General features: G+C 38.5%; 1 protein-coding gene across 8 annotated transcripts; it reads right to left on the bottom strand.

Moving 5' to 3' along the window:
* Window positions 1-3,935: 3,935 nt before the first annotated feature.
* golga2 (golgin A2) lies at window positions 3,936-26,035 on the bottom strand. 8 transcript variants are annotated; one of them, XM_011481743.3, is made up of 28 exons: window positions 25,931-26,035; window positions 23,153-23,305; window positions 22,232-22,300; window positions 21,209-21,361; window positions 20,214-20,260; window positions 19,940-20,003; window positions 19,601-19,660; window positions 18,991-19,071; window positions 17,862-17,900; window positions 17,712-17,774; window positions 17,310-17,403; window positions 17,098-17,204; window positions 16,610-16,668; window positions 16,322-16,463; window positions 16,039-16,128; window positions 15,850-15,957; window positions 15,680-15,767; window positions 11,850-11,992; window positions 11,539-11,757; window positions 11,251-11,364; window positions 10,887-11,111; window positions 10,712-10,811; window positions 8,820-8,911; window positions 8,375-8,597; window positions 8,127-8,288; window positions 7,932-8,038; window positions 7,521-7,704; window positions 3,936-7,291 (listed from the first exon to the last, which is right to left on the bottom strand). In XM_011481743.3, the coding sequence occupies exons 1-28, from the start codon at window positions 26,015-26,017 to the stop codon at window positions 7,023-7,025; spliced, it is 3,342 nt and encodes a 1,113-aa protein (XP_011480045.2). In that variant the 5' UTR covers window positions 26,018-26,035; the 3' UTR covers window positions 3,936-7,022. The 8 variants fall into 8 exon arrangements, with proteins under 8 accessions (XP_011480045.2, XP_020563300.1, XP_020563301.1 ...); XM_020707641.2 differs by having other exon boundaries at window positions 3,936-7,288; XM_020707642.2 differs by having other exon boundaries at window positions 11,850-11,977.
* Between the last annotated feature and the right edge of the window lie 80 nt (window positions 26,036-26,115).

Here is a 26,115-nt window from a genome sequence, read left to right as displayed (position 1 = left end):
GTCGTGGAGGTGGTCTTGCATTAATTTTCCGTGAGTGTTTGAGAGCAGCTCCTATAACAGTTCCTACCTTCCAGTCATTTGAGGCCACTGTATGTCAGCTTTCTGGATCCACCCCGACCATCATTGCCACTATTTACAGACCACCAAAACCTAACAAGGATTTCATGTCAGACTTTTCAACTTTTCTAACATATATCTCTGCTCTTTCACCAAATGTTTTATTACTAGGAGACCTAAATATTCACCTGGATAATGTTAACAATTCACTTACTAATGATTTCCTATCCTGTTTGGACAGTTTTGGTTTTCAACAATTTGTTGATTTTCCCACTCACTCAAAAGGACACATTCTGGACTTAATCTGCTGCTCAGGTATCATACCCATGGACTGTAAATCAAACTTCATCCCGTTTTCCGACCATATGCTTGTGACATTTAATGTCAATTTGTTTCTTTCCAAACACAAGCCTCCACGCAATATTACCTTCCGTAATGCTAAGGATATCAACCTGGAGAATTTATCTGCCCTGATCAGTGAACTCCCAAATACAGACAGTTTTACAGCTCCAGATCAACTTGTTTCACACTACAACACACACCTGCACCACATCCTCAACACACTTGCTCCACTAAAATCCAGATCTGTCTCATTCACCTATACTGCACCCTGGTACACCCCCTCTCTAAGACAGTTAAAAGCAAAAGGCCGCCAACTTGAAAGACTCTACACCAAAACCGGACTAAGTATCCATAAAGACATGTACACACAGCACATTCTCCACTATAAAGAGTGCATCTCTAAAACCAAATCTGCTTTCTACTCCAATCTCATCAATTCAAATAAAGAAAATTCAAAGATTCTTTTCTCCCTCATCTCTAACATCATCAAACCTCCTGACTCCCTTCCATCACATCTCTATTCAACTGATTTCTGCAACACCTTGGCTTCATTTTTCACCACAAAAATCCACCTTATCCATCAACAGCTCACCCCCTACTCTGCTCCATTTCTATCTTCCATTCCATCTTTTACGTCTGATGATTCGTTTTCTTCATTTACCCTACCCACAGTTAGTCAAATCTCTACATTAATTAAAAAATCCAAACCTTCCACATGCCAGCTTGACCCACTGCCCACCATCCTTGTTAAAGCTACAGCTCCCTCTCTTTGTCCTCTCATCACCAACATAATCCATGCTTCCCTCTCCTCTGGAATCGTTCCTCCTGCATTGAAAACTGCTGCTGTCACTCCCATACTTAAAAAACTGGGTGCAGATCCCACAGACCTCAATAATTACCGTCCCATTTCCAACCTTCCATTCATTTCAAAAATTCTTGAGAAAACAGTATCTGCTCAGCTTCAATCTCATCTGTCCTCCAATAATCTGTATGAACTTTTCCAATCTGCCTTCCGTCCCCTTCATAGTACTGAAACTGCTCTTCTAAAAATTACTAATGACCTTCTCCTCTCTGCTGACTGTGGTTTATTATCCATCCTTCTTTTACTTGATCTCAGTTCAGCTTTTGACACCATTTCTCATTCTATCCTCTTGAACAGACTCTCTTCCATTGGCATCTCTGGCACCGTCCTCTCCTGGTTTCATTCCTACCTGTCTGACCGTACTCAGTTTATCCAACTGAAATCTTTCACTTCTCATTCTGTCCCCATCACAACTGGTGTCCCTCAGGGTTCTGTGCTCGGTCCACTCCTCTTTATTATCTACCTTCTCCCGCTTGGTCATATTTTCCAAAAACACCACATCCATTTCCATTGCTATGCGGATGACACCCAGCTCTATCTTTCCAGCCAACCCAACTCCACACTGCCTCCATTAGCACTGGTTGACTGCATCAATGAAGTCAAATCCTGGTTCACCTCAAACTTTTTAAAACTCAATAGCAATAAAACTGAACTTCTTCTGATTGGCACCAAATCCACCCTGAGCAAGACCAACCATTTCTCTCTTTCCATTGACGGTTCCACCATCTCTCCCTCCCCTCAGGTAAAGAGTTTGGGTGTCATCCTCGACAGTAGTCTCTCTTTCACTTCTCACATAAACAGCGTCACCAGATCAGCTTACTTCCATCTACGCAACATCCAACGTCTACGTCCCTCCCTCACTACTCAGTCCACTGCTGTACTGGTACATAGTCTTGTTACTTCCCGCCTGGACTATTGTAACTCTCTTCTATTTGGTCTCCCACAAAAAACCCTCCATAAACTTCAAATGGTTCAGAATTCAGCAGCTCGTATCATCACACGCACTCCCTCCATCAACCATATCACACCTATTCTTCAACAGCTTCACTGGCTACCCATCCCATTCCGCATTCAATACAAAATCTTGCTCTACACATTCAAAGCCTTTCACAACCTTGCACCTCCATATCTCTCTGACCTCCTTCATGTCTTCATACCTGCTCGCTCCCTCCGCTCCTCTTCTTCTATCCAGTTTTCTGTCCCTTCTGCCCGTCTTGTCACCATGGGGAGCCGGGCATTCAGTTGCTCTGCTCCCCAGCTTTGGAACTCACTCCCCCCTGACCTCCGCAACACTGACACACTCCCACATTTCAAATCAAAGCTAAAAACTCATCTTTTCCAAATGGCCTATTCACTTTAACATTAACCTTTTCACGTTTTTATATTTTTTTATTTAATTTTGTATTTATTTAAATTGTTGTTGTTGTTTTAAGTGTTTATTGTATTTTATACTGTATACATGCTGTGGGGCGACCTTGAGTGCCCAGAAAGGCGCCTTATAAATAAAATGTATTATTATTATTATTATTATTAAAAATGAATTTTTGCTTCTAATGACTTTTCCATTTAAAGTGAGTTAAGAATAATTCTGCTTATATAAGTCAAAACTTTTAGTTAAAAAAACAATGAATTCGAGCTCAAAACCTTACTTCCAAAACTACCATCTTGTACTATTTATGACAGCAGTGGCTGAGGCAGTAGAGCAGGTCGTCCAATAATCGAAGGGTCAGCGGTTCTATCCCCGCTCCCCCAAGCCAACTGTCGTTGTGTCCTTGGGCAAGACACTTCGCCCTCCCTGTCTCCAGTGTGGCTCCACTGGTGTGTGAATGTGTGTGAATGTATCCCTGTGATGGTCAGAGGGGCCGTAGGCACATACTGGCAGCCACTCCTCTGTCAGTCTGTCCCAGGGCAGCTGTGACTACATCAGTAACTTACCATCACCGAGTATGAATGAGGAGTGAATGAATAATGAACACATTGTGAGCGCTTTGAGCATCTGGAAAAGCACAGATAAATCCAATCCATTATTAATATTATAAGAAAAATAAAAATTAGAGTCTAACACTTTAATTGAAAATAACTTTCTGGGATGAATTGTGTGAAAGCTGACATAAAAGTTTTACAGTTTCAACAGGGGAGATAATTTAACTGGAAAGTAAAAACAATATTTCTCTCCACCTATAGCCATTTCTAAAGTCACTTAATTATCATTATGTTGGAGAAAAAATTGAAAAACACATTTTGGGATTGCCTGATTATTAAAGATTTTATGGATCAAATATCAAGAAAAATTGAAAAAGGGAAATGCCTGTAAATACTCTGCCATATCACCATAACAATTATGCACTACATAAAACATAAATGTTATGATCACAGCTATGGTTATGTAAGATTATTCTAACACTAATTATGCCACTTATGGTTCATTTCACCCCAGGGAATCGAACACTAGTTTCTCGCACACCTACCCTGCACTAAAGCAACGATATCCTGCCTCAGATGTCATGATACAGCAGCAGGAAAATAAAAATAAAAAGAGTCCAAGAAATGTACTTAATATAAACAGTTTTCTAAATTTTCCGTTGTTTAGGAATCATAAGATACGATTTTGGTAAACCCCTTTTTAAAAATACATTTGCATATGAAAATGCCAAAAATAACACAGAAACACCAAGATACTCAATCAGTTTTATTCAGGAGAATCAAGAGAAAATATTACTCAAGAAAAAAAAAAAGAAAAAAAATGTAAGAGCTCCTTTCAGAAGCAGCATTCAAAAATATTTAACCGTGTCTCTCAATGATCCTTCATTCCCATCCTACTCTTTTCTAGTTTATAATAAAGCTGATTAGTTTTAGTACTAACTCATTTCAAATAAATATTATCTTTTTTTTCCCGTCTTTGTATTAAATCACAGGCAGTCAGTAACAGCCAACACCCCAGGCCTGTACTAACACACAGTCAGAGAAGCCCCCCCACACACACACACCAGGCATAATGAATGTACAATATATTACACAGTTACATTATATACACCACCGCTGTTACATCAAGGACAAATAAATGCGATTACAGTATCCAAAAATCCTTTAATTCCCCGTTCTTTTCACACGCTCCAGAAAGATTTAAATGTTTACATCTTTGCCCACTAAACCCCAACTCATCCAAAAAAAAAAAAACTCTAAAGAAACAGATCATCGGTGGCATGTTAAAACCAGAGGGAACAGGATGTAAGGAATTCCAGAGGAGAAAATGACGACGTAATTTCACTTCCAACACCGATCATTGAAGTCAAAGTGCTTCAGTCGACACCAGCAGGCTCACTTCACTGCAGCAAGGCTTTTATTTTGGAATCAAACTGGACATTTTTATCCAACTTCTGCTCAGTTACCTTGAATGAAAATCACAGCATCTCTATAACAGATTGATGAGAGTCAAACTGAAACGGACGTCACTCCTGGCTGTGATGCTAAAGGAAGCAACACTTCAGTTCTGCTTCATAATGCCCCAAAAGAACTTCAGTTTGATGAAGAAGTGTGCTAAAAAAAAACAGACTCGTTCCTTCTCATCAAAGCTTTGGAGAAAACCACAACAAATATTCCTTTACCTTCTTTCCCTACTCGCACATCATTGCCCTCCTCACAGCAAACACACACACACACACACACAATGAGAGGTTCACCAGGATCCTCAGCTTCAGCAGCAAGCTTCACAGGACCCCCCCCCCCCTTTCTGTGGCAGAAACATCACAGTCCAAATGAGAAGCATCTGACAAACACAGTCCAGTTGTCATAAAGGTGCATTAAGACATCTTTGATATGTCCAACTACAAATAAACCAACAGTATAATGGCAAGGATTTCATTTCTAGTGTTTGATTTAGGTCAAAACCAACGATTTCTAAATTTGGAGCACAAATTTCCAACGTTTTATTTCAAATGTAACCATTTTCTGAATGTAACATTTAGCTTTTAAAAACTCATGCGCTTTTGGGATTGGGATTAGTTGAATGACAGAGGAAGTTACAAATGGAGACATAAAAGAAAAAAATTAATAGTCAGGAACCCCCATTTTTCATTTTTGTCATTTTATTTCTGTCTGATCCCAATAGAGTTCACCTGTAAACACATCGAGGCCCCTGATGTTTGTGCATAGAAGTTCAGATGATAATTCCTAAAAAAAAGAAAAGAAAATACACCCTTGCAGAAACATGTTTCTGCCAAATGAAGTGTGGGGAGGAATCCGGACAGGAATGTGTCGAGTAGAAAAAAAAAACGGATCCAACATTTCTGGGAACGCTGGAAAACTGCAACTCAAACTGTAATTTTTTATCCAAAAAAAGAGCCTCAACTTGACTTAAATCTTAAATCTCAGTCTAGTGATGAGTTTTACTGATGTATTTGGTGATTTCTATGCATGCACGACAATAAAACGTCTTCAGTGTTGGACAACAAAAATCACAATGAGATGTTATGAACAGTTCCAGTCTCAAACCCCTTCACCTTCCTGACTCTGTATCGGTTAGTGGACCAGCAGAACAGCTGCTGAAGCTCAAATGCTTCTATTTGCCACCTTCATTTCTCAACTAGAATAAATAAATGGCCACCGAAAGCTGACGTCCTCTCTCTGCACTTTTCTCAAACCTCCTCAGGCTCACATACTTTAAATATTAGAGTTATTACATTCAAGACAGATGCTCTTTTTGGCATGTGTACAGTGAATCTGAACTAAACTTTCACTTCAACACAATTGTACAAAAGCTGCTTCTTTTAGAAAGCTAATTATAATAATAATATGGTATTAAAATACATGACCCCCTTTTTATTGCACATACGTGTGAGGCGGGTGAGGAAGAGATTGATGTGGGCAGGGGGATCCGAATGTGTGTGGAAATATCGCTCATCTTCTCCAACAACTAACAAGCAAAAAAATTATTTTGCATTTCAGTCACACACACACACACACACACCTACACACAACAAAAGAAAGGACGGTGCAATTTGGAGAAATATGTCCACATGGTCTTTCTCAGTAAAGGGTGTTTGCTGCCCCCTAGAGGAAACAGCTGTTAACACATCCTTAGGGGAAAAAAAACGTAAATGCGCAGTGATCACTTTCAGAAAAATACTTGGTTTGGGAATAAAAGAGGAATATCTCTCCTGAGCCATATCACATAGCAAGGGAACAATGATTGGAGAGGCAAAATGCTGATGAGATAGTGACTAAAATGAAAATGGAGGTGAGGAAAAAAGAGGCCTGAGTGCCATTTAGTCCGTAAAATGGACTGGAGTTGACATCACTGTCAACACGTTCCTGTTTCTTTACTTTAATCAAGCCCAGAATAAGGCTCCTTTCTCATTAACTATTGCTGATGATATTTACAGGACTGCTGTCAACGCCGCCATCCACTGAACAACTTCTTTGCATCGCAGCAGTCAGAGCTATGACTTGAATATCAGTGGATAGAGCTAAAGAACAAAAAGTAAAAAGAAGGGGTGGGGGGGGGGGTGTTGTGAGGATACTGTTGTCAAGGAAACAAACAAAAGTGCAGCTAAGTCCTTTTACAATGAAAATGTGGCAACATTTAAATAAATGGGGGCGATTCCAAGCCCAGAGATCCAAGGACAGTGTTGACCCCCACATGCCACAGCATTTTCAGAGTATTATTAATGAGCTAACAACAAAGCAAACTGCAGTGTTTAATATTTCCCCAAATTTCAAGACATGTGGACTTTCTCCCATGCTCGCACTCAGGCACACTCACTCAAACAACCAGTATCTTGACTTCGTCTTGTTCGTCGGGTCGATAAAAGAACGGGATGCAAGGGTTCTCGCCAAGGAATGGGGGTGACCTGGGAGCTCCCTGGGGGTTCTGGATCTCATGGAGGAGCTGCATGATTTGCTGGGCTGTACCGTCCTCTTTGGGCACCAGGGGCTTGGGTTCAGTCTGAACAAGTCCAGATGATGGGGTGTGCAATGAGGAGGCTTCGAAACCTGAAGAGCGCTCAAAAGAAGCGACGGCCTCCATGGCTTCTATGGAGAGAGAAGTCATTTGTGAAATTTATTACAAACCATAACAAAGTATTCTCCTGGACATTCTAAATTGTTCTTACACATTCATAGCAGACATGCAAACAAACTTGTGCACTTCTACACAAGTGCATTAAACGTTTTTATCCACTCCTTGCAGTGAAGACAGACCTCATTTTCTAAGCTCAGGGTTAAAATTCTTCTCACGGGGACCCATCTCTCTGCCATTTACCTGCTCCGCTGAGTTCTGTGTGTGTGCGCGACTGCTGCTCTGAAGGTGCATGATCCTCTCCAACAGGCAGTAGATCGGGGTTCACTGTTCCCGCGCCTGCTGCCGCTCCAGTGTAGCGGTTGTACCACTCGTTCCTCTCAGCCACCAGCCTCATCACCAGGTTCTGCAGCTCCGCCAGCTTTGCCTGATAAACAGATGTCAGATAGGAAGGAGCAGCATGTCAAGTTTTCAACGGATAATTCCATGATTTCACATTTGGAATGCTTTTAAAATCAACATTTAACTGATTATGATGGGCTTTCTTCAGTGCAACCACACTATTTGGATATTAAATATAAAATGTATTACATACTAGAAGAAAATTTAGTTTTCCTTATTGTAGTGAGGCAGTAAAATGTTTTTGTGAATGACCTTCATCTCCTCCTTGTCCTGGGCGAGCATGCTGATGTATTGCTCCTTCTCCTGATGCTTCTGCTTCATGATGGCTCTCTGACTCTGGTAAAGGGCGATGTACTCTCCTGAAAAGACGAGGAAAAAGAACAAAAAAAGGTCGTTTTAGAAGCTGAAAGAAAAAAAAGTCAACATTCAGGACAGTTCCCCTGATACCTATAGTGTCCGTCTCTCCAGATAACTGGATGCAGCGATGCTCCAGCTCCTCCACTCGCTCCTTCAGGTCAGCTTTTTCCTGCATGAGCGACATAAACCGCTGCTGGAGTTTCTCCATCGCAGTTTGCAGGGCCTGATGTATTTCTACCGGCACTCCACCTTCTGATCAAGTCGTGAGCACAGAGTATTTTAGGTTTTATACAGCGTTGTGATTCTAAAGGCTACTTTTGTTGTTTTTCTTCTCTGACCTGAATGCTCATGTTTGTGATCACAGTCACCACACTGTTCCTGGCTGCTGCTGTGCTCATGTTGATGAGCGGCACTGTGGCTGTGATGCTGCTGCTCCAGTCTGACAGCCACAGCGGCCTGCTGTCTGGCTGCCATGTGGAGCCTGTGCTCCTCCTCCAGCTGCCTCCTGGCCTCATCCCTCTCTGCTTTCAACTGTGCCAAAGCACCATGGATGAAATCCTCCTAAAAATTAGATCAATGACATGTAATGTAAAGTTATTCTCAATAAACAAATCATTTTGTCTGTAAACAATAAAAACCTCAATGCCACAACCGAGAGTTTTGTTTTTAACACACATTGAGGCTTCCAACTAACAAAGAAGTGGACAGACGGCAAAAAAAAGAAAAAAAGGTCAACCAAATGTTGTTGTTTTTTTAAATTGTATGATATAACAGACTCTTTACCATCTCTTTTCCGCTTTCAAAGTCTTCTGGAATAACTATGGAGGGTGACTCTTCCGGGTTCTCTTGCAGCGATTGACTTTCGATTCCATCTCCTAAAACATGAGAAATGTAATAAATAAATTTGTCCCTATTTTACAATCATGCCAACATTTTAACACTTTAAAAAAGTAGTAAGGATGCCACAATTCAAAACCAAACCGTTATGTTAAACTGAATCATGGGGAAAGTGAATCTCTCCATCTCTACTCAATACCAGTACGTTTATGTTGACAATGTCAAGCAATTGTTGTGCTAATTTTAAGGATTTATTATGTATTGGTTTATAACATTACACCAGGCTTAGTATGAGCCAACTGAAGAGTTTGTCTTCGTTTTTACTCACTTATTAGAAAGAAAAAAAAAGGTTTCAAAGTTTGTACTTTTTTGTTGTGGTTTTGCAATACATATATCATATATTGAACCAAAACAAAACTGTAACCCGAGGATGAGGATTGAACCAAATCATGGGGGAAAGTAGGTTGGTGCACTCTTAACTAGTAGGGGTGTAATGATAGACGTAGTTGAACCGAACTGTTTTGGTTTGGTTCACTTCTGTACCATTTCGGTACTTTTTTTCTTTTTTCCCCCCCGCATATGCATTGTAATGACCCAACTGCTGGGAAACGAGAGCCGAGCTGCTAATGAACTAGCTGCGTTGATTGTCCTTGCCCCATACTTCACACGCCCTCAAACAGTCTCAGAGAGGGAGAGGTAGACACAGAAATGCATTGCTCCATCTCCTTTACGGCACTTAAAGTGATTTCTTGTGAACACGCACGAATAGCGTAACAGCATGAACTTCACTTCTCTTCACAGCTCTCTCAGTGATGGGGAAGAATTCAACACACAAGATTTCACACTTCTTCATCTTGAAAAGTCTTAGTGGCGGGGCTAACCCCCTGGTCGCCACAGTATTAACTTTGCGCCGAGGCGGAAGTAATGTTAGCCTAGTTTCCTCTGAGATACTATTAGGTGACGGACTTAAAGTAAACATGTTAACATATGGCTAATGCAGACGCAAGGCCAGAGATGAGGGACCCCCCCCCCACACACATCTCCTTATGCTCTCCTGTGTGGGAGCACTTTGGCGAATGTTGTGTGTTGACATTGTTACACAAACATAGCGTAAGCCACAGGTAACACATCTGATCTGTTAACGAATTAAAACGGCATCACCTGACTGTAACAATCAGGTCTACAAGGAAAAAATATGTGCAAGTTAAAATGTTTCTTTAGGCCAGCATTAATTATCCAAAGTTTTGGGTTCCATAGTTTTTCTTATTTTATTAAGCAGATCACCTACATAGGTCAATTTTATTTATTGTTATGTAAAACCAATAAATGCATTTTGTAAGTCATTTTTTTCCTGCCTTTTTTTGTACCGAAAAAATACAGAAAAAAGATGGATAAATAGATAGATAAAAACTTTATTAATCTCCCAAGGGAAAAATTCAGGTGTCCGGCAGCAAAACGGACACAATAAATAACATTAAAATAAGAGTTCATAAAATAGCAGTTCATATCATGCAGATTTGTAAAACAGCTGTACCGAACCGAAATGTACCGAACCGAGCCCCAGCCCGAACTGAATTGAGATTTTATTGTATCGTTACACCCCTACTAACTAGTCGTCCTATTTAGTTTGCTTGAACAAAAACAAACAAACATATCACTGTAATTCCTGAAAAGAGAACTTTCATTCATCGGAAAAATGAAGAGTGATAGTGAAACACATATGGTGGTAGTACTTAGTACCGCCATATGTGTCTTACTGTCATTCTCAGACAGTTACAGTGAAACACAAACATGGGGGTAAATAGAATCCTACCACAGCCCTGATGGGGGAGCCTTACCCTGGTCTCTAGATGATGACATGAGAGCTGAGCTGTTGAGGAGCTCCATCACCTCAGCCTTCAACTCCTCATTGTCTCTGACTAGCTTTTCCAAATGCTCCTGTATATAAAAAGAAAAAAGAAAGTCAAACCGTTTTTTGGATGCACATGCTGGGATCCCACTTGTAAATCGCACCTGTGCTTGCTTGAGCTGACTGTGACTGATCTCCAGCTGTGTACGCCCCTGGCTTTCGTCATGCTGCAGCCGGTCCAGGAGCTGGCACTGCTGCAGATACAGTTTGTGGAGCTGCTCCCGCTCAGAGACCAGTGTCTGGTAGGCAGCAGAGTACTGCTGCAGGTGGGCTACCACCTGGTCTCTTTGCTCCACTGCACCTTGGACCTCCTGACATTTCAGCTCCATCTGGGGCAGGACAACAAAGAAATGAGTGACATAAGTATTTTATGCCCCAAACAGTTTCTCTCTTTTTTTTTTTAATGAAACTAATAACTAACAGATGTGAATTGATCACTTAAAGCCATCAGCAGTCTTTGGTTTGTACCTGCTCTTTCACATTGTGCAGCTCCTCCTGCAGCTCTCCCATTCTGCGGGCCAACTCCTTCTTTACATGATGTTCTGACTGGATGGCAGTGGTGAGCTCCATGTTCTCATTTGTCTGCAAATTTCAAAGACGCAAGAGAAGATTTGGTCTGAAAAAAGGCTGGAGTTTTCAGAGATCCCACGACATTCATATTCTCTGGTTTTTTTTAAATCCAGGTCTAGAAAGACCCAAAAAAAAATGTTACAATTTAATTTACACACCACATAATTATAATTTACACAAATGTACCAGCTTGACAAATCCGTTCTGCAGCTCAGCCAGCTGATCCTTCAGCGTGCGGTTCTGGGTGAGAGCGCGACTGATGGTGGCTTTGTCCGACTGAACATCCTCCAACATGCGTCGGCGGTCCTCCTCCTCGTGGGCTTGGCTCTCAACCTGCCGCTCCAACTCCCCCAGACGTGCCTCCTGCTCGGCACACAGACGACTCAGCTGCTCGTTATCTCGCAGCTGAAAGGAAACACACCACAGAGAACGGTTACTGAAACGTTACGCCTGCGAAAGTAAAACAATCAGTCATTACTCGCAAAAGCAGTTTGTACCTGTGCCTGATACTGTGCAGCAATAGCTTCTTTCTCTTCTTGTAAGTTGCTGAGGGCCTCCTGCAGAGCCACCTCCTGCTCGGACGGCCCGGACGTCGGAGGCTCTGGATGATCTCGTGTTTCTTTCTCTGCAGATAACAAGGCTACAATGGGAGGATAAAGTTTATCACATTTAACAAGAAACAACAGACTAAAGTAGCTGAGTGCAGTGTTTGTACATCCTTGAAAAACATTCTTCCACTTGTGAACAGTCTGTTTGCTTTGTGGGTGTAAACTCGTCTGCTCTCAGCTCCTTTCCTTCAGGACAATTTTTTTTTTTCAAATTTATTTTTTATTGAAAAAGCACAGGATAAATTGTACATTGTTTTGACGTGTTACAATGTTCATGCTTTCTCAGTTTTTTAATTGAAAAACAAAAAAAACAAGATAATAATAAATAAAAAAGGAACATGTGAGGAAGCAGGGAGCTTCAAAACATAAATGATATGACATGATTTCAGATGAAATCTGATCTAACAGGCTTAACATATTCTGTCCATATAGACCAAGTAGCGTAAAAAACATCCAGCCGTATTTGTAAAGAGTGTGAGATTCTTTCCATTATATAAATTCTTTGTACCACATCAATCCAGTCCTCTGTCGTTGGTTGTTCAGGTTTAAGCCATTTTCTGGTTATTGCTTTCTTACTGGCTGCCAGCAGAATGTAGAGCAGTTTCTTATTTTTGTTGTCTAGGCCATCAATTTTACTCAAAAACAGACTTTCAAAAGACAAGGGGAAAACAATAGAAAACACATTTTGCAGATGTTCATGTATGTCAGACCAATACTTCTTGATAATCACACAGTCCCAAAATATATGGAAGTGATTGGCTCCATTGTTACCACACCTCCAACATTTACTATTTCCTAGGTATTTTTTTTGAGAGGGTGTAGTAAAAAACCTCATTATGCTTTTCCAACAGAATTCACGCCAAATGTTTGATCCTGTTGTGATCCATTGTTTCCGACATATTTGTTCCCAATCCTCCTCTGTGATAGTGAGCTGTCCTTCTCGTTCCCATCTTTCCTTTACATAGTATGTGTTCTCCCCCTTGTGCGACAAGATACTATTGTATAACTTAGAAATTATTTTCGTAGGGCATATTGCTTTTATTAACGTTTTAAAAGTTTTAAGAAACCTTGGGTCATCTGTGGATATTTTAATTTTTTGATTGAAATAGTGCCGGACCTGTAGATATCTGAAGAAATCGTCAGAAATTAACCCGTGTTTTTTTTTTAGGGTATCAAATGTTTGAAATGCTCCCTTATGAACAAATGAGTTGAAATCAGTTAGCCCTTTGGCAATCCATAACTTAAATCTACCATCATATTTGTTGGGGGTGAACTCTGAGTCGTACGCACACCATCTGAGAATTTTTGAGTCTTCCATCAAGTTGCATTTTTTAACTGTGTCATTCCAGGTTTTAATCATCATATTCAGTAAGGGGTCATCTTGTAAAGGAAGTTCCCCCTGTAACTTGATATCTGCTAATAAAGCTTTTAATGGCATTTTTTCAAAAGTTTTCAGCTCTAGATCTTTCCACCCTGCAGTGTAAACTGGAGAACACATGCAGATAAGAGGCCTCAGCTGGGCAGCACAGAAATAGTCTTGTAGACAAGGAAGATTTCTGCCACCCTGATCTGTTTTTAATTGTAAGGTTTTATATTTAATTCTGGGTTTTTTCCCTCTCCATATGTATCTTGATAACATCTTATCCCATTCTACAAACTGCTTTTGGGGTATGGGAAGTGGTAAACATTGAAATAAATATAACATTCGTGGTAATATATTCATTCTTATTGAGTCAATCCGTGAGTGAAGGTCTAAAAATGGTATTGCATTCCACCTTTGTAGATCTGACTGTAGTTTAGTGTTAAGTGGTCCATAGTTCACTTCAAACATCTTTGTAAAATCTTTGTGCAGAGCAATGCCTAAATATTTAATTGAGTCTGCCTGCCATTCCCATTTGTACTCGTCTTTAATATTTTGAGGAGGGCTGTAGTTTAAAGTTAAAACCTGTGTCTTGTTTACATTAATTTTATATCCTGACAGAGTGCCAAAATCTTTAAGGGAGTCCATAATTATTGGTAGAGTTTTTGTAGGTTGAGATATAGTTAATAGTAGATCATCTGCGAATAAGGAAAGCTTTTGTTCCTTTCCTGAAACTTTTACTCCTTTAATGTCTGCTCTTTGCCTGATCCATTGCCCAAGAGGTTCAATGTATAATGCAAATAAAAGGGCAGACATGTTACATCCCTGCCGCGTTCCTCTCTCTAAGGTTATCGTCTCAGTGAGGTCTCCATTGATTTTAATCCTGGCTGTTGGTTTGTTATATAACCCTGAAATTGTCTCAATGATTGATTTGCAAAAGCCAAATTTGCCGAGTACTTTATATAAAAAGGTCCACCTCACCGAGTCAAATGCCTTCTCGGCATCCAGGCTGATCACTAGAGTCTCCTGTTTTTGTTGAACAACTTGATGAATTATGTTTAGTACTTTCCTGATGCTGTCCTGTGTCTGTCTCTGTTTAATGAATCCTGTCTGGTCCTTATGTATCAGCATTGGGAGAATTGTTTCCAATCTCCGTGATATTATAGAAGTGAATAGTTTGTAGTCGATGTTTAAAACACTAACTGGCTGGTAGTTAGCACAATCCAGTCTGTCCTTTCCCTCTTTGGGGATTATTGAGATTATTGCTTCGTTCCAAGACAATGGAGTCATTTTTTTCTCCATCACCCAGTTAAATGTTTTTAATAAGGTTGGAATTAGATGAGTTTTCCATCGTTTTATACCATTCTGGACTAAACCCATCTGCTCCTGCCATTTTTCCGCTTTTTAGTTTTCTGATCGCAAATTGAATTTCTTCACTAGTAATTGCTGTAAGCAATTTTTCATTTTGCTCAACTGTTAGAGTTGGCAAATCCAAATTTTTTAAAAATGCATCTATTTGGTCACTATTATTTAGGTTTGTTTCTGAGTAGAGATTTTTATAGTATTCATGAAAACACTGTTGAATTTTCTCCTGGTCCGTTTCAATTTTTTTACTTGAAGGATTTTTTATTTTATAAATTGCTCTCTCTGCTTGTTGTTTTCTCAGTTTATAAGATAGAAGTTTCAAAGATTTGCTGCCTACTTCATAGTATTTTTGTTTCATTAAAACAAGTTTTTTCTGTACCGCCAGTGTATTGATGTCGTCAATTTCTTTCTTTAATTTTATAATTTCAGTGTTATTTTTGGTCTTTACACTTTGGAAATGCTCCTGTTGAAGTTTTAACAGTTTTTCTTCTAAGCACTTCAGTTTCTGTTGATTAGCTTTTTTCTGGTAGGATGAGATGCTAATTATTTTCCCTCTCAGAACTGCTTTTAGAGCATCCCAGAGAGTTCCTGGTGATACCTCACCATTATCATTATGTATTAAGTATTCTTTAATTTCATAGCTTAATTTATCTTTGATATTTGGATAATTTAAGATGTTATTGTTTAATCTCCAAACAGTGGCTCTTTTCTGTCCAGCCAAGTAGAGACTCACTGTAACTGGATTATGGTCAGAAATTGCACAAATTCCAATATCACTGTTTTTCACTCTTAGTAGGTCATTTTTGAACATAAATATGTAATCTAGACGGGAGTACGCGTTATGAGGATGTGAGTAGTGAGTATATTCTCTTTTTGTTGGATTATTTTCCCTCCACACATCAACCTTCAGGACAATTTAATCCTTGTGTGCCTTAAAGTCCCAAGTTCACACCAAGGAAACGTGAAGCCTCAGAGGTAAGCGGGCATGACTCACCTGCAGCATTTTTTAGCTCCGCAATGCTAGCCTCCAGCTCTAGCACTCGGTTGATGTTTTTATCCCTCTCCTCTGCCACCAAAGTCACCTTCAGATGAAGAAAGAAAAAGGTTACTTGCACAGGAACAACAGCTAGAGTGGAATCCACAAAAATGTTAGCTGCTCTGGACCTGCGTTAGCAGCTGCTCCGTTTTGTCCTTCCATAGGAGACCCTCCTTCTGGATCTGTTCAGCATAACAGTCTCTCTCCGTCTTCAGCTGGGAGACGGACTCCATCAGCTACAACAAAAAAATAGACAACAAACAGGATCAGAATCTGCAGTTTGGACAAAATATAGTTTCAGCAACATCCTAACCGACCTGGTGATTTACAGCCTCCAGTTGTTGCTTCTCTTCCAGCAGTAAATGAACTTGTTGGTTGGCAATAGTGGGATCTGACTGGTTTGAACACTAAAGGCAAATCAAAATACAGAAGAAAGCATACATATAAATGTTACCTGATTAGCTCAACCTGACTGGAACTCATAAACAGAGCTCTAATCATAAAAATGTACACATTTTTCCAAGAAACTCCAGATGAAAACAACTGAAATCCAACTAAAACATAATTTACGATACACAGAATCGGACCATTTGGACTCACCTGTTGCAACATGAGATCAGAAATCTCCAGCCTCTTGCGAAGGTCCTCCACCTCCAGCTTGATTGCAGCATTATCCTGATTACTCAGCTTCAGTTGCTCCGACAGCTCTGAGCTCTGCTGTTTTGACTCTTCACTCAAGTTGCTGAAAACATTTAACAGGTCATTTGTTGGGAACTTAATCATACTGTACACAGCCCGATACACCGGTTTCAGTACCAATTCAATTTAAACACAACTTTATATTGAGGTAAATCTTTGAGCCGCTCATTTTACAGCATAATTACTTACTTTAATCTTAAAACTTCAAGTCGGAGGCCGTCCCTTTCCTTTTCCACTTCTTTTAGGGACTGCAGACAAATAGCAAAGCATTTATAACTGAAGTAGAATTTGAAAAAAAAAAAAAAAAAACAACAACAAGAGCAGAAAATGTAAAACTGAAAATAATTTCCTTTTCATTTTACATCTTACTGGACTTTTAATTGGAACACCTGCAAAGATGAAGCATTTTGATGCACTGTGATATGAGAAAAGTTGCCAAATTATGAAAACTCTAAATGTGAAGCAGCTTTGTAACAATTCTCCATTTTTCAAAGCTTAATAAACAGGTGAACTCTTTATTTTTATTTTAACTTAAAATCCTACACAATTGAAGATTGTAAAAGGAAGAATGCAAGAACTGCTTTTGGTTATGGAACTGTGCATATTTAAGTAGCCAGTGAGTGTGTGCTAGCTTGCATTAGAGAAACCCGCTGACAAACAAATCAGTGGTTTGTCACCTTTTCAAACTGCTTCTGCTGAGTGGAGACAGAAGAAAGGGTCCGCTCCAGCTCTGACACTCTCTGCTTCGTCGCCTGCAGACGGTTATTCAGCTCCTCTGCTTCAACTATACACACACAAAGATGTACACATGCAATAGCGCATAGTCAAATGACTGCTGCGTAGTTAAGATCTTTGAAAATGTATATTGAAAAAAAACGCACACACACACCTGTTTTCTGTCGTGCCGCTTGTTGTGTGTATTGTAGTGCCGTTTGCAGCTCTGACTTCTCAGATACTAGAATACCAATAGTCTGGATATGAACCTTGAGAAAGTACACAAGAGTTTAGAGCTAAATACTAGCATGTGGTTTGACTACAAGCCCCTAATTAGATCACAAGTAGAATCAGATAAAGGTCATCAGAGAATCAATGGACACAGTTCTGTTTTTCTGTCTAGTTTAGAAAGATTCTAGACTCCTATTGAAAGAGAAAGGGTGTGTTTGAATACCAACGCTCAGACCTTTTGGAAATCTTTTGTTTAAACTGTTGTGACATAGAAGGAATGCTTAAAATGTAACTCCAAGAAAAATGCAGAGGTTTTTTTTCCCTTTAGGATAAAATAAAAATGTACCTGTAACTGTTCCCGAATGGCTCCCTGCTCTTTAGAAAACCTCTGTTCAAATTCTTTTCGCTCCTGGAACAAAGTAAACATGATGAGCGGACACCACAGCAAACGTCAGACTACACTATGGTACAACAAATAGAGAGAAAAACATCCCACCTTTTGAAGTTGATCTGTGAGTTCCTGCGTTTGTTGTGCCTGCCAGAAGAACAGCAGAAAAGAAAGAAATAAAATATTTAAAAATACGCAAGTGTATTTTATTTGTAAAATACACGTTACAAAATAAGTAATAAAAAAAGACCTATTAAGCATGCCAGCAAGGAAATTGCGATGCAAAGTTTGGTTAATTTTATTGTATATTTTTTTTATTTATTGTCTGATTCGTTTCTGTTCAGCTGATTTATGAATAATTTCTTTTCAAACAAACCATTTAATAGTTGAAAGCTCGGGCCAAAACGCACCGAGGTTCTTACGTTGCGAAAAATACAAAACACTCAAAAAAAAAACAAAAATGTTATTTTACAGGTCAAAATAAGTTACCTGGGTTTGCAAAGTTAAAATAAGACAAATAATATTCATGCTGTGTTAATATTTACTGACTAAATTATCATTAAATTTCTATAATTAAATATAGAAGACGACATTGTTATGGACAAAATGAATAACTTTTCAGCTCATTCATTCTTGCTTGTGACTGGAGCTTTCATGTGAAAAAGTCAAACAGATAACTGGAATGGGTTAAATGTCCTACAGCTAAAGAATCAAACCAAATGATCACAAAATATAGAGCAAAACAAATTGGGAGAACTGTCTATCCTGAATGTTTCATAAACTAAAGTTACTCACTCAGCAAAAACACACTGGAAAAAAACCCTTATGATAGAAACAGCTGCTTCTCCATGATCCCTCCGGTTGTTTTTCCTTGAAATAGTTAACACCAGTCTGAATGCAATGGAGAAGAAATCTTCCTTTTTTATTTTACTTATGACCAGTCATTTAATCAGCAGCCAGTGTCTGCTTTCTATTTTCCCGCCTCTATACTCGGTCCTATTTGCTAATTGTGTTGTTGGTCATCTGAGGTAATAACATGGTTTTTATTTAACTAAAGAAAAATACAATCTTGTGTTTATATGTCTGTTTTAGTTGGAATATATTCACATATATTCACTCAACTTCATTTGTTTTTTTTTAATAATGTGGTCTGATCAGATGGCATGCATAACATCATGGGGGAAAAAAACAGTGAAAGGAAGGAAAGAAAAACATGCAGAACAACGCAGCTTCTTACCAGCTGGTCTAGCTTGGTATTGAGCTGAGAGTTTGTTAACTTGCTGGACTCCAGGGCAGCCGCAAGCTCCTGGTTCCGACTCTATTACGTGCACGCATGCATCGAGGAAAAGGGGAGGAAAACATCAAAAAGAAATAAATGAAACCGATGGATAAAGTGCAGGAACAGAAGTCAAGAAAAGAATATGAAGGAGAAACAATATTCAAAAGTGAGTAAAAAAAAAAACATGAGTGAAACGACAGCATCATAAACAAATACTTTCACTGATGAGAAGTGACACAAATCATCCACAAAATGATTGAGTATTAAAGTGATCATTGTTCATGTTTAGGACCTTTTCAAAGCATAATTGAAATTATTTATTAGTTATACTTGATTTAAACACTTGAAATCTACTTTTTAATCACCATCCTAAAAAAACTTAAATAATAGTACTTGTATGTATTTATTAAAATATTAGTATTATAGTTTGTTTTTGTTGACAGAATCATATCTTGTCTGATGGTCTATCTGTACTGTGATATAAACATGTCTCATAAAATGCTACTGCTTTGAATTCCAAAGGCTGTTTCCAACATGACAGACAGGAAATAAAGCATTCCTGTATTACCTCCAGTTCCTTTTCACTGACGGGAGGTGCGGTCTCCCCGTTCACATACGCAGCAGATGACTGGAACGAAACAAAGACAGGCAGATGTATCAGATGTAAGCCCTCTTAGAAAAATTTTTTTTTTACAAAATGTTAAAAGTTTGAAAGAAAAGGTGATCAAGACATTCAAATGTTTTTTTTAAAAAGCTTGACATATTTAAGCACTTCTACTGAACTTGGGAACCATGTTTATATAGAAGCTTGAGATGGTAAAACCTGAGCCGTACTTGAGAAGAAGAAAAAATAAAAGCGTGCCATTTGGACACAAAGGAGAAGCAAAACCAGAATGAAGGTTGATACCTCAGAGAGGAGACCATTCAGTTGCTGTGAGAGCTGCCGTAGGCTCTCTGTGGAAGACAGCGGCCTGCAGGATGATGCAGAGAAGGCGTTATAGGCCAACCGTTAGCATTTTACTGTATACGTGCAAAAGCATTGCTTTTTTTGTAGACATCCATATATACATTTTCAAATATCATTTAATACTGCTTTATTGTTATCATATTATCAATGCCCAGCAAAAAAACAAATGTGTTGTATGACTACACAAAAATGTACCAAAGTAACAAACACCCACCTGTTTTCCTCCTGTAGACTCTCGTTGCAGTTGGTATCAGGATACTCCTACAGGAGGAACAGAAGCAGAGGAGGGAAGCACAGAGATACACAAAGGAGAAAAACTGGAAGCAAACTGCATAAATTGGGCCTTTTTGATAACGATATCCATTTAGGACTCAATGAACACAAACTTAAGAAGATTTTTTTTAGAAAAAAAAAAAAACACAAAATTTTCTCAGGTACCCAACAAGTTGACGAGTTTATTTGATATTAATAATATATAAGGATTTAATAAATGATCTTCACTTACACTGGTAAAGTATAATAAACTCCAAATAGAAATTAAGAAAAGGATTATGGTAACTATGTAAAAAAAAAGTTAAGTGAAACACAGCAGGGGTGGGATTATATACATATACCGGTACTTCTTCCCACTCTCAAGCAAAAAAAAAACATAAGTCCAGTATATATATATATATATATATATATATATATATATATATATATATATATATATATATATATATATATATATATATATATATATATATATATATATATATATATATATATATTAAAAATTTCTTTGTTTGGCATTATTAGGTTTTTTTGTAGATTGCGTGAAATAAACCAGTTCCATTTCCGAAAGCAATTCCAAAATAAGAAATAGCGTTACTTTACTTTAGAAAAATCAATGTGACCTTAAACCTGTAGAGGATGTCATTTGAGAACTTAAGGAACAACTTACTAAAAATCACACGGACCGAATAAATTATTGATAAATGACTGTTTGATTACATATTTTAGTGTATCTTTTCATGTTTCAAGACACCACGTTTTAAAGATTACTTGAAAATACAAAGAGCCTCTGTTTTCATCTTGTGCGTACAAAAGATTCCAAATCAAACAGTCATTAGTCACTGCTGTTGGACAAACTTTTGCACAATAAAAGGACAAACGACTTGTTTGGTAGAGCGGAGAAAAGTGGGAGAAGGTAGATGATGGGAAACACACCTGCAGGTCAGTGATGTGACTGTCAGACTTGGGGTTAGTAGCGGGGTTAGCAACAGCGGGCTTTAACACAGGAGCGCCATGCTCAGGCTCGCTGTTTGGCTCCTCCAAAAACTGGGGACTTGGAAACCTGGCAGGCTCTATGGCAGCGGGCGTCTGAGACAACACACACACACACACACAAAATCCACACGCTCACTAAAAGCTCCTACGATAAGCAAAGTGAAGCAACACTATTCAATCTTTAATATGCCAGTAAAGAAAAGGTTCATTTTAAAAACACATTAACCTGTTAGCTGTAAAAAAACTAAGTTTTTTTTACTTTGTAAACTAATTATTTGTCATCATGTGACAACAAAGCTGCTTTGAAAAATGCTGGTCCCCAAGCATGTTTCTTTGGAATTTAATTGCAACAAAAGTGGAGTTCAGCAAGTTATATTTGTAAATTCCTAAATGCATTCTTTAAAGTCCAAAATGCACAAAACCTGACAGAGCTATGCAGAACACAAAAAAGCTTAAAACCTTTTTTTTCTGGTCAAACCTTTAGGCACAAAGTCTGTAAAGCTAGGATCAAATGGAGACAGTCGGTGCCGGAAAGAAATCTGGGTAATGTGGATGATCAGGTACCATTTTTCACCATGTGACTCAAGTCAAGATATTTGAGATTATCTATAATGATTACTTGGCTATTTTAAAAAATGATTGCATGTCAAAGAGCGAGAGAGAGAAAAAAATACGACAAAAAGAACTTATGGAACCTTTAATATAAAACTGTGTTTTTAGTTTTTCCAGAAACTGTCAAAAAGTTTTCTTAAAGAACACCTCTTAAAGATTACATAAAGCCAAAAGAAGAAAAAGCACTGGTGAAGAGTCCACTTCATACGCCTTTAAGTGTTTTATTTGCTTTATTATATGAAAGTGTAAATAGCAAAGCAGCTCAGTAGAATATCAAACACCAAAAAAGATTTACTTCAGGAGTTGTAATAAATGAAAGGGGCAGAGCAGAAAGAGACAGCAGATGCTCACCTGACAGTTGCCATTAGGTGAGAGGACTACTCCATTGCTTTGACTAAGAGCTTTCAGAAAACTGTCAAACTACAGGAAAAAGAACAAAAGACAGAGAGATGTGGCAGAAAAAGGAACTATGTCAGGTGACGGGATAGTTAAAGAAAAAAAGGGACATAGAGAAGCAGCTAGCCGTAGTAAGTCAAAAAGTGAGTGAGTAAGGAAAAAAATACTTAGCAACATTTTTTTTACATCATCGTCATCCAGATCAGTCACACAAAAATGCATTTAAATGAGGTACAGGTTTGCTAGATGGAGCTATCCATTTAGTTGCAGCAACAAACGTTAATATGTAACCATGGCGACAAAGAAGAAAAGCCCGTCAACCAACTGTGCACCAAGATATGAACTGAAATGTGTAAACTTACATATAAAAAAAACAAACTAATACAACTTTTGTTTGTGTGTTCGCTTGTCTCCAGGCTTAAAATATACAACGGTGTGTATCAGTTCGAGTGTGTTTTGGCTTCCATTCCTTTTTGAACATGCATGTTAAAGTGAAAACTTTGTCAGACATTGCTGATCGCGGAGTCTGGCAATGACTGCTTCCAACTATGTTTGATCTGTGTGTGTCCTAAAAGAGCACGCCGACTTTTGAGTACGTACACAATATAGTTATAAAACTAGCCAAATAATAGGAACTCAGAACAGTTATCCCATAGCAGCAGCAGGACTGAAGATCCAAAAACATAAAGCAGTCTCTAAAAGCAGCTAATCACCTAAATTAGCTTGTAATCTCATCAACTAAAATAAGATAACCATGAAGTATTTTTTTCTAAATCTCTTGTTTGAATAAGACACAGCCAGAATGCAAATAAACTATTAAACAGAGAATAATTTGACCCCTGAAAAATATAAATAAAATGCATTTTACAAACTTACTGTGTCAGGAGAGTCTCTGTCTGCTGAAGGTGCGTCAGCTTGGCCCTTCATTTTCCTTTTTTTCTTGGCCCCTGCTCCACCACCACCACCACCTCCACCTCCCTTTTCCCCTCCTCCAGGAGCAGGAGAGCTCTTCTGTTGAAACTCCTTCAGCTGGGAGACACATTTGTGAAGGAAACAGCGCACAGGTGAACAGGGATGCAGAAACCACCAAGATGCCAAATATGAAAATAATGAGAATTCACCACAACTTTTGTGATAAAACAATTGCAACAGTGCATTTGTCAAATCTACATTTTAGACATCAACGGAAATCAGTGGAAACTCTAATCAAACTTAATATAACGGTGAGATAAATACAAGATCAGGCTTATCAAAGCACTGACAGTTCCAAGACCAAAAATGATTATTTATACCAAAGTGCAGCAGCTGCAAGAATGTTTTCCATATGTGTTCAGTGAAAATCCAATGTCAATTGTATCTCGTATTGAACCTAGAAAGGATGCTTTTTTTCTCTGAGTCCAGAGATTAGACTCAACATGTTTCCATTTGAAGAATGATAGCACGTCTCCTGTGCGCATAGAAAGTAACCCAGACAGATAGCATGTACTCTTGAACTCCCTCTATCTTGGATATATTACTAAACAAAAAGATTTGACTTAGAAATAAAACTCTATAAAAGCTGCAGTACTCAATAAATCTTTAAAAAAAAAATATGTATAAAAACAATCTAAAACAGCTAAAACGTTACTGGGCATTTAAGTGAACACTTCCCAAGGCTTTAGCTGTTGTTTCTATCATTCCTCTGGGTTTCATAATGGCTATAGGTCACCTGACAATCTGGAGGTTGCTCGCCAGGCGCCAAGCATCTTCCTAACTTTGAAACTGCCCTTTGTGAATTACCGGAACTTTACTGCATTCCCTCCCAACTGAGCAAACCACACAGCTCCGAGATGGATCTTCTACATAAGATGGACTAAAATGACTCTGGTTCTTCATCATCGTCATCATCATCAGCCTTTATAGAGAAAGGCAGGTTTTTATTTAAGCAGCAGAATAAAATAGACACCATGAATGAAAAATGAAATCCTTAAAATTTGCGAAGTGGTTTAGTAATCTTTTCAGTTTGGAAGAAAAATATTCAGAGGGGAAAAAAACAGCTAAATTTTTCAAAGCTTTCTAATTTACAGCAAATGTTGAAGGTATTTAAATTTTATTTTTGTACACATTATCATATTTTTTTGCTTGTTAGCCAGTTAACCTCTGCTTTGGAAAAAAACAACTTACTGTTAATTAACCAAACAGCAGGGTAATCAGAATCCTGTGCAACTACAAATAATCTTTTGATAGATTTTGCACTAAAATGATATAATGTAGTTAACCTGACTGATCATTTCAAATCCAGTAGAAGACCTTTATAATCACTATCTGTCAAATGTCTACAGACATACATTAGACTAGGAGGAAACCAAGATACTCTTCCCAGTCTTGGTCAAAACCTCAAGTATCTCAACATCATGATTTAAACAATTCACCACTTGAAGCCAAATGATGATCGATTCCATTACCGACGTGCTCCAAGACTAAACCAACACAATGCGCTTGATTGATAACCTAAAGTAAATCATGTGTGTATCAATGTTTTACTGGAGATAAAAGATAAATGAGGAATTTGCCCAAAATGTAAATCCAAAAGGACTAATAAAATAATACCACATATGTGTTTAAAAGATACATTTTCCAATGAATTAATCTTATTTTTAAATTTGATGTAAAAAAAAATGCTTTTATTGGACTAGTGTAGTAGTTGTTCTGTTTAAAAAAAAATTAAAGGCAGATTTAATGAAAGTAGAAAAAAATGTACTCTTGACAGTTGCATAGAAACGAATATACATAAAATAAAATTTTAAATAGTTAATCATGACAAGGATATTGAAATGCTTATGCTAACATGTACAAACTGCTATTTAGCTTTAGTGCATTCGAACGTGTGCTGTAAAGCCGATCTAAGTTATGCTCTTTTGCTTACTGCTAAAAGCTGTTCGTATAATTAATATTTGTATCTTATTGGATCGAAATGTTGACCACTCGTGACCAAAAGCTACCATTTCACAGCTGATGGGACACATTTTCTGCCTGGCAGGAACTGGGGAAAAGGGGTGTCAGCTGTCAAAACAGACCGGGTCATCCCATTTGGCTAACTACTATGCTACTTTGTTAGCAAAAAAATATAATGGTTTCAATCTGATTTTTTAGCAACACCTTGTTGGATTACAAACATTTAACATAAGAACGGAAAAATGTCCGATTTTCTGTGGTTTAGGTGTCCACTTACACACGTAGTGAACTATTCGTTAGGTCAACTTGCCCCAGTTAGCATATGAGGCTTTCTGAAAAGCTAATGTATGCTTGCTAAAAGACAAGCCGTTAACTAAACACCGCAAATTGAGCTAATCGCTTAGTAACTGAATGGCGTTAAATGCCGTGGAGGCCTCTTTGAACTAAGAATAGTCAAAGTAATCTGGGAAGGTTAATGCCAACAGTGGAGGCCCCGAACAAAACACCGGTTTTACCTACAAGATAAAGCTGTCAACGTGAGCTCGAGAGGCGGTACGAGCGACAGCCCCTAGGTCGGTCGACGTGTAAATGACAACACCCCTACACCGCTGATAAATGAAACAAAACACAAAGAAACAAACGTGAAACTGGGTTTTACATGCCAAGTGAAAGCTTGCTTTCCCCTCACACGCATAACAAATCAGTTCTAAAACGCTTTACCTTCTTTTTAGCTGCAGCGAGTTTTATTTGCCTACTCTGGTCGGCCATCCTGCTACTCTGGTGAACAAACCGAACCAACCACGTCATCAGTCTTGTGCCCGAAGGCACCTCCGCCAGCAGGTGGCGCTAAACTCCACCTGTATATGGATTGATCAATCTCCTGTGTGGATTGATACTTAAATCTA

Source organism: Oryzias latipes, chromosome 12 (assembly GCF_002234675.1).
Source record: "Oryzias latipes chromosome 12, ASM223467v1".
Lineage (NCBI taxonomy): Eukaryota > Metazoa > Chordata > Actinopteri > Beloniformes > Adrianichthyidae > Oryzias > Oryzias latipes.
This window is presented reverse-complemented; position numbering and strand designations above follow the sequence as displayed.

Bases quoted from the DNA above. Each gene is read 5' to 3' on its own strand.
- golga2 (XM_011481743.3), bottom strand. From the start codon at position 26,017: ATGACGTGGTTGGTTCGGTTTGTTCACCAGAGTAGCAGGATGGCCGAC. The intron at 16,669-17,097 runs GTGACAAACCAC...ATTTGTCTGCAG, and splicing joins AGCAGAAGCAGTTTGAAAAG to TCCCTAAAAGAAGTGGAAAA. The intron at 8,289-8,374 runs GTCAGAGAAGAA...CGACTTGATCAG, and splicing joins TCACAAACATGAGCATTCAG to AAGGTGGAGTGCCGGTAGAA.